At 41.9% G+C, this 12,051-nt stretch overlaps 1 protein-coding gene across 3 annotated transcripts in view; it reads left to right on the top strand.

Moving 5' to 3' along the window:
• Window positions 1-12,051, top strand: part of Cers6 (ceramide synthase 6) — a 317,328-nt gene that overhangs the window by 303,125 nt on the left and 2,152 nt on the right. For 2 of the 3 annotated variants that reach the window (XM_004634783.2, XM_023719164.1), the window contains 2 exons: window positions 10,013-10,169; window positions 10,737-10,760. In XM_004634783.2, the coding sequence (XP_004634840.1) occupies window positions 10,013-10,169; window positions 10,737-10,760 (181 nt within the window). The remainder of the gene's footprint in view (window positions 1-10,012; window positions 10,170-10,736; window positions 10,761-12,051) is intronic. The other variant, XM_004634784.1, reaches the window with a different exon arrangement.

The following is a 12,051-nucleotide window of genomic DNA, read 5'->3' as shown; positions in this document are numbered from 1 at the left end:
AAAAGGAAAACTCCAAATAACATTTTCCCTCTCATTTTCTTAGCCTCGTCAGGCCAGTACAAAGAAACATACGACTCATTTAAGAAGAGCACCTCTGTACATAGGAGATACGTTTTACATGGAAAAAGCAATCAGGACAAGTGACATTTTAGGTAAATTTGAAAAACTGAAGAATTCATAGTGCTACTTATGTTAGTGTTAAGAAATCTCTATTAATCATCTTGTATTAGGCCTTTTTCTTTAGGTGAGGAAACTTCGGCTTTGGAAAAATAAGTCCCTAAGGTGCTGGCATAGAGCTGAGTCTTGAGCTGGGGTATTCAGACTTCTAATTCAAAATGTAATGCTCAGTACCATCAGCTCCTTTCTGAGCAGCCTCGCTTCCCACCCACACTCCCAAGCACATCCATTATATTCTACAGCAATTATTCTAGTTGATAACATGATTTCAGTTCTTTTTAACTAAAATACCATGGGGGTTTTTTTGTCGTTGTTGAGAAAGTGCCTGGTTATTATTCTGTACATAGAGTTGCTTGTGTGTTATTTTTCTTTCAAACCTGTGAGCCTCCAAGCACATTTCTTTCTAATCTAAAACTCTACTTTTCCTCTCCTACAATTTTCTTTCTTTGTTTAGGAGGCAGGTGTTTATTTGGTTTCTTTCTCCTTGATTTGAAGCGTTTTAGAATTTCATCTGATTTACTCCGGGGGAGGCAATTCTTTCTTGAATGCATGTTTACTATATCTCCCTTGCCAACTGAAGGGGAATAAAGATCCTAAAGTGTAGAGTTCCCCTTAAGACAGTAGGCCTGTGATATATTTTCTCTATGTGCAACACTTCCAAACTTTTCAAGGATATATCTGTAAGATACAATTAAAGATTGAATCCTGGGAACATTTAAATGAAAACAGATAAAGTTGTTTTAAAAAGTACTTTTCTTTTAACACTTTTGCTAGAATTCATGCCCATTTAGAAATCCTGCACCAGATTATACCCCCACCTCATCCCCTGCACACCTAGAGGGGAAATTAATACAGTTGGGGAAAGAAGTAAGAGACATCTCCCCCTTCCCAGGCCCACCCCAAGTGCTTCCGCATCCCCCAACTTCCAGTGGAAGGAGCTGGCATGGCTTGGTGGAAAGGCCAGGGCAGTGTCATTAGGGGACACCTGAGCACAGGGCATGAGCAGGCCCGAGTTTCTAGCAATGTGGGAAGCCAGGCATCAAACATAGGGAGAGTATGACAACATAGCTCAGAAGGAGCTCTGAGGTAGTCTCCAAGTTAAGACACAAGAACAGAGAGGTCAGAAAGCTCTTTAGCAAACTTTTGCAGAGACTTTACAGTTAAGCATCCCTCATCTAGAAATCTGAAATGCTCTAATCTGAAAATCCAAAGAGCTCCAAAATCCGAAACTTTTTGATTATTATATTAGGATTCAAAAAGTTTTGATTTTGGATCTGCTATTTTCAGCTTAGGTATATTCAGTTGTAATCAGTATTTCCTGAAGGAAAACATAGACTTCCTTGTAAGGCTGACAAATCACACAGCCAGCCACAAAGCCACTTCCCAAAGCTTCCTGAAGTTCTGACACCTGGAATGAATATGCAGTTTCTAAGGTAATGCTGATGTTCCTTGAGGTTCTAAACCAAACAGGTGGAGTTTGATATCCAAACAATTAAACACTGAGATTCTTCCAGAGCCAAGAGCCTGCTGGAACCTTCTGGGAAGACTTTTAGACAGTAGAGGAGTAGCACTCTTTCTGGTATACCAGTGTGGACGTGGATGATATCTTTACTTTGCTGTTAGCTGTCTTTTACTGAAAATCTAATGGAAAGTACATATGCTCTGTTTTGATGTAATTTTTAAAACATAGACCTACAGATAATGTGATTAGATTTAAAACACTAAAACCTCTCTACATCGAGACCATGGGTAACTAAATAGGATTTTGGAATCTTGGTTTTTCTGAGCAAAAAGATGGTATTATATCTGCTCTGCCCACTTTATAGGTGACTCAATCTGATAAACATGCAAGTGTTTTCAGAGAAAGTATTATTATTTCTGAAGTTCTTCAAACCAATTCTTCGGTAAACTAGATGTTAAAGTACTTTACCAAGGTTTTGTGACCCTCCTGGCACAGAAGTGTAAGGATGGGTGCTATAGTGCTTTCCTTCACTAGGGATGTACAGACCATATCTCACCAAGTGGGCTTTGACCGAGACAGCGGCAACCCCATGCCTGCCACCCTGCAGGCTCGTCTGGCTTCAGAGCCCTCCCCGTGAGGGAGGTCTGTTTAAATCATTAATAAGAAAATACACATGGCCCCCGCCTCCTCAGAAAGTACTTGACGAGAAGTGAAAATGGATGATATTCCCAAGAACCAAGTAACTAGAGCGACATCTCTGTGTTCCTATCATAAATAGTCCCGCAACAGATGGGACCTTTCTGCTGGGTGATTAAACTTTCAGTCTCCAATTTCTTGGCAAGAGCCAGTAGAGTCCCTCAGGATAAGTTCATTGAATTCTAAGATTGACGGGCCTTGCTGCCTTAGGCCAGTTAACTGATTAAACTCAAAAACTTTAGAGCTAAAGCAGATAATCTCACAAGCAGGATTCCAGATTGGGTATTTAGCCTTTATTTCTCTCTTATAAATAAATAAACAAATAAAGAAATAAATTCCTAAGGGAAGAAAAAAGCAACCAGAAAAATCATAGCCTGTCATTAGCCAAGCTAAGACTGTCCCTACAGTGGACATGAGCAAAAGATAGCCCTTCAAGGGAAAAGCATGTGAATTTAGGGGGGTGGGAGTGTTCAGAGCATGCTGTCCAGTCCTGCCGTATGAGAATGGGAGGAGGGATTTAAATTCTTAGCAAACTAGGGCTGGCCAGATAGCTCAGTGGATTAAAGCACTTGCTTACACAGATACAGGGAGCAGGATTCGATCCCAGGCTCCATATGCCATGCTGGCCCTGCCCCTGTGGTGCGCTGAGACTGCAATTGAGACTGGCCATGGTGGTATGCACCTGTAATCCCAGTGCTTGGGAGGCTGAAAACAGGATGGATAATTATGAGTCCAAGCTGCATAGTTAGGCCCTGTACTAAATACATTTTAGACTGGGCATCGTGGGGCACATCTGTAAATCCCAGCTCTTGGGAGGCTGAAAACAGGAGGATCATTATGAGTCTGATCTACCTAGTAAGACCCTGTAAACCATGTACTAAATACGTAAAATAAATAAATAAATTCATAGCAAACTGGAAAGAGTTCTTAAGAGTCTCGTTTTCTCTTAGATTTCCACCTGCCCAGCAGCAGTTGGCCTTATCTCACCTTCGCTTCAAGTAAAGAATATTTGGAGACGTACATATTCCTCAGCTGTTCCAAAGAGAAAAGCAAAGTACAGGGCCTGGGGCTGGTAATCCTCTCTTCTGAGCTGAGTTTCAAAGAATGTCTTTGATTTTATATTTTAAATATTTCATATGCATGACAAGGAAGTTGTAAAAGGCATTATATGATTAATGCAGATAATTCTGTTAGGATTTAAGGATTGAGTGGAGTGGGCCAAAGTGGGAGAACCTGTTAAAGAAGTCCAGGGGGTTCCTGAGGTAGGCAGAGCTACAAGAAAGCAGATTCTGCGGTCAGGAGATAACGCAAGTAAGGAAACAGGAATAGAATGACAGGCCAGAGAGAATGATCACGAATGCTAAGCAGCGAATGTGTTTGTGCACCTTCTTGTCACGTAGGGTGAGGAACTGAGAAGGCTGGGACAGCTGGATAGAGCGTGCTGAGCAGTGGTGGACCCCGAGAGCTCATCCAGCACACAGGGGCCTCAAATCCCAGCTCCCCCAGCTCCCCTGTCTGGCCTCCAAAATGCTGTTTACACTCCCCATTCCGTACTTGGCTCATCTGAAACTGTGGGGATAAGGACAGAGGTGGGGAAAGCAGACCATCCCAGAGATTATTTCATGAGGGCTAAATGGGTTAACATGGAAAGCCTGAGCCCAGCTTCTGGGGTGTAGTTAATTGTCAGTGAATATTAGCTAGTATCAAAACAGAATGAAACAATGCATCTGATGTGCTTGACAGATTTGTTGAACACATGGTAGCCACTCACTGAAGAACAGCTGTGGGAAAGCAGGCAGGAGTGGTTTCAGAGCAAGGTGGGAATAAAGAAGTAGAATCCTCAGGATGTATCCTGATGAGCCAGCCCCAGAGACACAGCTCAGGCAGGGAGACAGGGACGCCTTGAGGGGGATGAAGCGGAGGCCTGAGGAATCGGCAGTCAGTGCATGGGGCACGAGATGCCAGTGGCTTGCTGTTGAGAGAAACCTCTGCCCCAGCCAAGAAGTTACCAGTCCGACTTCCCATGATAAGGGACTACTTCCTAGGTCTGTGCAGGCTCTTAAGAGGAAAAACAAACTGACCTCTTTTTTTTGGATATGGAAATAGAACTTGTGTGTCCTTCTCTCCATGAAAAAGTAGCTTACCCTGTGCATGTCCAGATTTTTGTTTTGTGGTGGGGGAAGAAATCACTTGCATGTTTACTACAGTGAAAATATCACAGAGACAGGTACCTGCCTCCAAGGTACCGAGCAGCTGTGCTTCCAAACCAGACAACTGCTGCCTACACCAGTGTTGTGGAAAAGTCCAAGCTGTGAGCACGAAAGTCTTGTCAAAAGGGAAAGAAGGGCTAGGGAGACAGGTCAGCGGCATAAGCGCCTGCCTGGCAAGTGCAGGGTCCTGAGTTTGATCCCCAGTTTAAAAAAAAAAAACAAAACAGGAGGACAAGGAGGAGGAGGAAGAGGAATTATTAGCATGCTCTTTCAGCTTTGGAACAGTCTTGACTATCTAACCATTTGCTAAAATGTAGTTTAGGTCTGGTGCTCTGACTAGAAATACCAGTATGAAGGTTTCTTCCAATAGTGAATTTGCTATGTTTCCTAAAGAAGAAATGTTGGCTCTCTTTGGATATTTGATGTGGGTCTAACTATTGTTACTATTGTAGTTTTTACATAGCTTGTGCAGAAGGATGCAGTCCGGTCTCAGGACTCTTCATTAGGGACAAAAGGAAGAGGTGCAATATGGGTAGTGTTGGAAGTGATGATGTTCGTTCAACCTCACTTTTTTTTTCAGAACCAGGGATCAAACTCAGGCCCTTGCACTTGCCAGGGAAGTGCTATTCCACTGAGCCATCTCCCCAGCCCTCAACACCACATATTACAGATAGCAGATTTAAACTCTCCCTTGGCAGTTGCAGTGAAAAAAAAAAAGTGAAATATTAAAGATTCTGCCTCTGAATGAGATAGAGCGGAAGTCTTTTTCCTCTGTAGTATGAGCACTTCTGAGTCGTGAAGTATAGGGGAAAGCAGAATGCTTTTGAGTCACATCAATGTTTAGAAAGAAAATGAGCACAGCCTTAAATGTGTTCTTAGAACAAGGCAACTCTGCTATCTTGCTTAGCAAAATGGTTGTAGACTGCACTGCTTAGGTGTCTGCATCTCCTCCCCATGTAGCCTGTATAGTATTTCCGTGATAATCACATTCAAGCTGAAGAGTCCCTGTACCCTAAGAATGAGCAAACCAGAGCACTTAAAGCGAGTCTGCAGCCAGTGGATCAGCTGAGTGCAGCTTAGCCTGCAGGCACCCACTGCCAGGCTGGAGTACTGCTAGGAGAGGCAACCTGTCTTTTAGTCCCGAGTCTCTTAGTCCCATTATTCAGTGCGGGATTTTTTACCAGTGAGAGGGTAGTCTGGAGATCAGTTGCTTTCTGCCCTGGGGCTCACCTTTGGTGGGTGGTTCTGGGAGGGAAAAAAAAAAAAAAAAAAATAGGCCCTTCTGAGCATGCACCAGTGTGAGATGCCTCTAGTGGTCATGGGACGCTTGCCATTCGTGAACAAGAAAATGCTTATTTTCTTGGCCTTTTTGGCTGCATTCTCTTCACCACCGAGTTAAGCAGCAATAGAAGTTTGTTGCTGTCAAATGTCTGTTCTTTGGGAAATAGGAAAAACATTTTTCTTAAAGCAATGTATTGAACATGAAAACTACTGTGGAAAAAAAAAAGAAAGAAAACTACTGTGGGGGGAAAAACCCGGCTGATATTACAGTAATTATTCAAGCCAGAAGTTGTGGTGCGTTTGTTTATCAGCCCACACAGCAGTATATTCCTGTTCATTTTATTGAAGTATGATCTACATGTTGCACTAATTTTCAGCACACAGCATGACAGATGTTTATATTGTGAAATATTTGCACATGTATAACCCCAGGTAATCATTACACAGATCAAGATATGGATGTTCCCAGGATCTCAGAAGCCTCTGGAATCCGGTGCCCTGGGCAGGCCTCCCTCAGAGGTAACTGCTGTTCTGAATTCTGCCACCAGAGGTTCTTAATGCCATAATTAAGTACATAGCCCTAGCCTCCTAACACAAATAAAATACCGTAATCACCATTTTAATAGTTTGGCTCCAAAAAGGAGCAGTTTCCTCAACATCAACAGTCTAGGTTTTCTGTCTTTTGGAGTGCAAATGTCACACTCCCTGTCTCCCCAGCAGAAGTTATTCAATGCATTGTGTGTGTGTGTGTGTGTGTGTGCTTTTATACCAAGCTCCACCTTAGGAGATATATTCGTTTCGCACACTGATTGTATTTCCCCAAGTGTCTCTGCAGGCAGCCAAGTCAGTTTTCAAAAAAATCCCGTTAGTTTTGAGTGGCACCTCAAGAGCTGCCACTGATTATCATGAAAAAGCCAATGAATTCCGATGCAGCATTTCAGAAATTAACTTGAATGTCCTGCTGCCAGCTACTGCGCTGACACCCTGTTCAAATTAAGGCAAGCAGCAGCATCAGTCCTAGAGTTAAAATCCTGAGGAGACTTTCAGCCTACAGGCCAGCCAGGGCTGCTTCATGGTCTGTAGCATAATGTAGTCATGGTTGCTGTTCCTCCAGGACCCTTTTTTATTCAAATGAAACCATTCTGTCTGAATATCAGAATATGGACAGCGCATGTCAAGAAGCAGAGCTAGTTTTGAAATGAATTCTTATTATACCAGAGTTCCCTTGTTTGATTGTAGGACAGTCAACAAATGTATCTCATGCATAGATACATGTTTGGCAGAACTGGGGGTTGAACTCAGGCCCTTGTGCTTGCCAGGCAAGCGTTTATTCTACTGAGCCATCTCCCGGGCCCTATCTCATGCATATGTTATCTCCAGGTTTTTTAGCTGGGGCCAGAAGACAAAAGAAAACGGGTCCTTTCCTCACTACCTGGAGCTGAGCTTTGCTTAGCCTAGGTCCATGGCTATAAACTGGTATTTCCTCTTAGAAGAATAAAAAAGGCTGCAATAACTTTTTTCCTAATTAGTAGGCATACATTTGGAAGATAAAACAAGTTAAAGAAGAAAATATAACATTCCCTAATCCACCAAAGGAAGTCCTATTGCAAGAACTTGGATTCATTCCTTCCAAGAGTCTATAATTCTCTCGCTCTCCCTGTTTCCCAGTCCCTCTCTCAGTATCTGTGTGTCTCTGTCTCTCTTCCCTTCCCCCAACTTCAGAGTTTGGATGATACCATGCATTTTCTTCTATCACTCTTGAAACATGTTTAATGTTCTGAATGACTGTAATTTCTGGAAAAAGAATGCAAACTTTGTTAACCGTTTTGTTATAGGATCTTTTTTGTTCTTTAAAAAATATTTGTAGATATTTTATATCTTTTTATTTGAAATTAAGTCTTTTCTTTCCTGCTGTACTGAATGACCAGAACTTCTAGTGCAATACAGTAATGGCAAAACTGGCTGTCCTTGTTCGTCTTGATACTAAAGGAAGCAACTCTAGTGTTAATATTCTGATTTCAGAAGGTTAAAATAATGGTAAACCCTCTGAGTTCTAAGTTTTAAACACCAGCAATGAAGATACGAACATTATGAAATATCTTTAATGTTACTGAAATACTTAGAATTATACTAATTTGGCCTATGGATGTAATTTTTATAGTAATAGATTTCCACATGTTAATCCCTCTGCCTGAGAGTGAATACTATCATGTCATGTAGTGTTATACTTTTAATGAACTGTCAAATTGAGTTCTAGACTGTTGTTTGGGGGATTTCAGCATTATTGTCTAGAGATAACTAGTGTAACTGGTTTTAAAACAAACAGTGTAATTTTAGTCTGTGGATGAGGTTGCTGAAATTGGGTTGGGAGCCCTACTTACATCTATTTTCCATCATCCTTTTATTTTTTGATTCATAGTCCCAAGTGCTACAATGTTGTGACTTCACAGAGTACTCTTCTTCACCTCTCTTAAGAGCACTCATCATACTGTGTCTTTATTAAAATTCTCTGTACATTTGTCCTCTGCCTTTGTAGGAGGATCCATGGCCTTGATTCAAGAATTCTCCATCTGCCCCACTTAACCACTGCACGCTGTCTCTCCACTTAGTCTCTGCTGTAGAATTAGACTGCTCCCCCGACCCAGATGCTGTAGAGGCACGTATGCAAATGTATTTAGATCTCCAAGCACTGTGGTCAGCTTCATACGAGGAGAGCAGAAACGTAAAAGTGGTTCCAAAATTAGGCAGACGCTGTGTTGCTCTTTGTAGGTACTGTGGCAGTAATACGTGTCCAAAGGACACAGGTCAGCTTCTGGGACTTGGGACTGGACACCAGCAGAGGCCGGAGCACAGCACTAGAGCCAGCCTTGGGTGGCTGCTCCAGGTGGCTGCTCTATACGGGCTCTGATGAGGGCTTATGCAGAGCCAGCTGCTTCAAATAATTTCTCCATACTCAAGCACACACTCTTGCCTGCTCTTAAAACTAAATACATTCATTATACTCGAGTCATTTTTGTTTTTAAAAATTCTTTGCATGCTCATTCAAAGGCATTACTTTGAAGTGATGTCAGTTCTTTCCAGGGGAAGCCTGATACAATCGAGGGCCTCCACTGACCACTCTGTTTGGTCCCATGAATATTCTAATTCCTACTGTGAGAGTAATTTATGTGGCTTACACTTAATATATCTTAGGCTAATCTTTTTTATCTTAATACCATTAAGTGGTATTCTTCACACTTCAGCCAAAGCAAACTAAAAGATCATGTAGGCATTTGACAAGTAGTTGAATATAGAATCGTATCCCAAGGAAACAAGTGAAAACTAATGGATGAAACAGTGATGGGGGTTGGGAGAAAATCAAATGACAGACTAATTCCACTTCTGGGTGTGTCCCATATATATACCAGAAGAGAGGTTAGGACACTCATGCTCGTAGCAGCACTATTGGCTATAGCCAAAAGTCAGAAGCAGCCCAAGTATCCCCTGAAGGGTGACTGGGTGAACGGAGATGTGGTTTATATGGATAACTCAGTGTTAAAAATGAAGGCAGGTCTGGTGCTTGCTGCGAATGGATCAAGTTTGAGGCTATTGTGGAAAAGGCTGCTGTTGTATGCTTCCACTCCTTTGCAGTACCTAGAACAGTAAAATTCACTAAAGCAGAAAACAGAATGATGGTCTCCAGGGACAGAGGGCAAGGGTTTTTTGTTTGTTTGTTTGTTTGTTTTTGTTTTTGTTTTGGCGGAACCAGAGATTGAACTCAGGCCCTTGCACTTTCTAGGCAAGTGCTTGTCCCACTGAGCCATCTCTCCAGGCTACAGTTTCAATTTTACAAGATGAAGAGTTCTGAAGATGGGTGATGGTGCTGATTATGGAACAATACAAAATCTACACTTAAAAATATGTAAACTGGAAAACTTTGTGGTGTGTGTGTCCTACCACAATTACTTCTAAAGTGTGCTGGACAAAGTCCACTACTTGAGCTGGAATCTCCATGAAAGTCATAACTACCACAGCAGTACTTCAAGTGATGGCTCTTCCCAGGAGCTGGTCAGCTTCTGAAGTGCTCTTCCTGGGTGGGGAGAGTGTTGACTGCCTCAGGGCACAAGCTAGGACTCCTTTGGAAGCAAAGTGAGATGCCATGTTTAGTAATTGTGCTCTCTCTCTCTCTCTCTCTCTCTTGTTTTAGGGTGTTAAATACCACATTATTTGAAAGTTGGGAAATCGTTGGACCTTACCCTTCCTGGTGGGTTTTTAACCTACTGCTATTACTAGTGCAAGGATTGAACTGCTTCTGGTCTTACTTGATTGTTAAAATAGCCTGCAAGGCAGTTTCAAGAGGCAAGGTAAGCTACAACCCCCTCCTTACTATGTCCTGGAAAAGTTGGGTTTTATTTCTGTTGTTGTTTCTCTGAAACAAATGTTATTTCAAATTTCATCAAAATCAGTGTTATTTCTTCAAAATGAAACCAAACCACCTAGAAGCAAAAGAAATTGTTTTCTTCTCTTTAGTTCATTTTTAGTCTTTGCATGGATGCCACATCTTCTACATTTGTAATTTTAGATTTAATGATGATGCATTACTGGCTGTGTGCTTTCCTCCTCTGTATCTCCCTCGGTCCTTCTCTTATGACATTTATACTGTACAGAAATGTAATAACTTTCTTTTTATGTAAAGCATTGCTTGGTGCAGTGTGCCCACTTAAGCCAACCTGCATTTCAAGTTGAGGAGTAAAACATTCATGACTTTTAAAACAAAATCTAGTTAAATCTCTTTGGTTAGAAGTGTAGCTGATTACAATAAAACTTCCTGAGCCTCAGATGCTTTGTGCAAAACAGTGACTTTTCCAAATTATTCTTTGTGACATTTTCTTACCTCGTTGTTTGTTCTCTTCCTCCTGCCACCCTGGAAGGCTGGGAAGTGGAACCCTTTACATGTAAGTTTCTTGCATCTGTCTTTCCCTGTCACGCACCTTTGTAGTGGCACTCCAACGCTTTGGTCTCACGCATATTGTTCTTCCTAATCTACTGGCCCTGACCGGAAGTTTTAGGTCTTCTTTAGTAGGAAAAAGAGGAGGGACAGCTCTGTGCTCTTTTGTGCAACTGTGTAACCTGCTAAATTTCACATGGTTCAACAGCAAGGGAGAAGAATTTCTTACATTGGTGTTTTACATATTGGCTAAAAGACAGAAATAGACCAAGAAAACAACTCCAGGTGAGGACTTGGGGGAAAAAAAAAATCAGTGCAGTGCAGCATAGAGGCCAGAGCATCATGATTTGCCTGACTGGCACAAGGCTACAGTGTAGCACCGGACCACCCATGCTCATGTGGGTGTGCAGAACCCACCCCTCCCTCAGGGCAGCACCCCCTCGTTGTGAAGTGGGTCCGCAGCGTCAGCTCCTGATAAACCCTAAATAAGCTGATCAGTTAATTTCTTAGAGGCTGTTTATTTTTCTCTGTGACTTCTTACTCTTTGAAACCAACATATATTTCTATTAAAATCTGTCTTGTCCTCATTGGGATACAAATTAAATCCACACGCACAGTGCTCTCAGGGTGATAGTATCTAGGGTTGCATGGAGACGGTGGGTTAGATTACTTTCGTTTGTGTGGCATTGCTATTTCCACTGGACATACTGTCTTTCCTCTAACTTTCATTTCTTCGTCTTTATGAAGAGATGATTATTAACTTCATTCCAGAATTCAGACTTTAGAATTTCTTAACTGCCATTGCCGCTGTCATCTAGGAAGATAAGATTATTCATCTTGTCCATGGGCCCTTTTCCTGAGGGTTAAGATACCCTCCATTGTTGTTGGTTTGTTTTTTTTTTTCCCTGAAGGTCACATAAGTATAGATTTCTCCAAATGCAATTTAAAATATTCTTACTAGGCATGCAAATGTAAATTAATCAACTGCAACTGGAGTTTTCTACTAGCAGCTTAATTGATGACTAATGGACTTATCATGTGATGGAACTTTACCATAACGCTGTTTGTCACCCATGTTTTTTAAATTGAAATCTAACCATCTAGTCACATCGATGTACTACATATCTATGCTTTGGGAGATGTGGCCTTAATCTGAGTTCAGTCCCATCTCAGTTGGCACTGGGGTGAGGAGCGTTTGTGTGAGTCTACTCCATCACTGGTTGGAATGGAGCGACAGTTCTCGGCCTGTACTTTCATCTGTCCCACCCACATGAACAACTTGCACAGCAGTGGCGGCC

Source organism: Octodon degus, unplaced genomic scaffold (assembly GCF_000260255.1).
Source record: "Octodon degus isolate 3935 unplaced genomic scaffold, OctDeg1.0 scaffold00065, whole genome shotgun sequence".
NCBI classification, from domain to species: Eukaryota; Metazoa; Chordata; class Mammalia; order Rodentia; family Octodontidae; genus Octodon; species Octodon degus.
The sequence above is the reverse complement of the archived record's forward strand: the minus strand, read 5'-3'. Positions and strand labels throughout refer to the sequence as shown.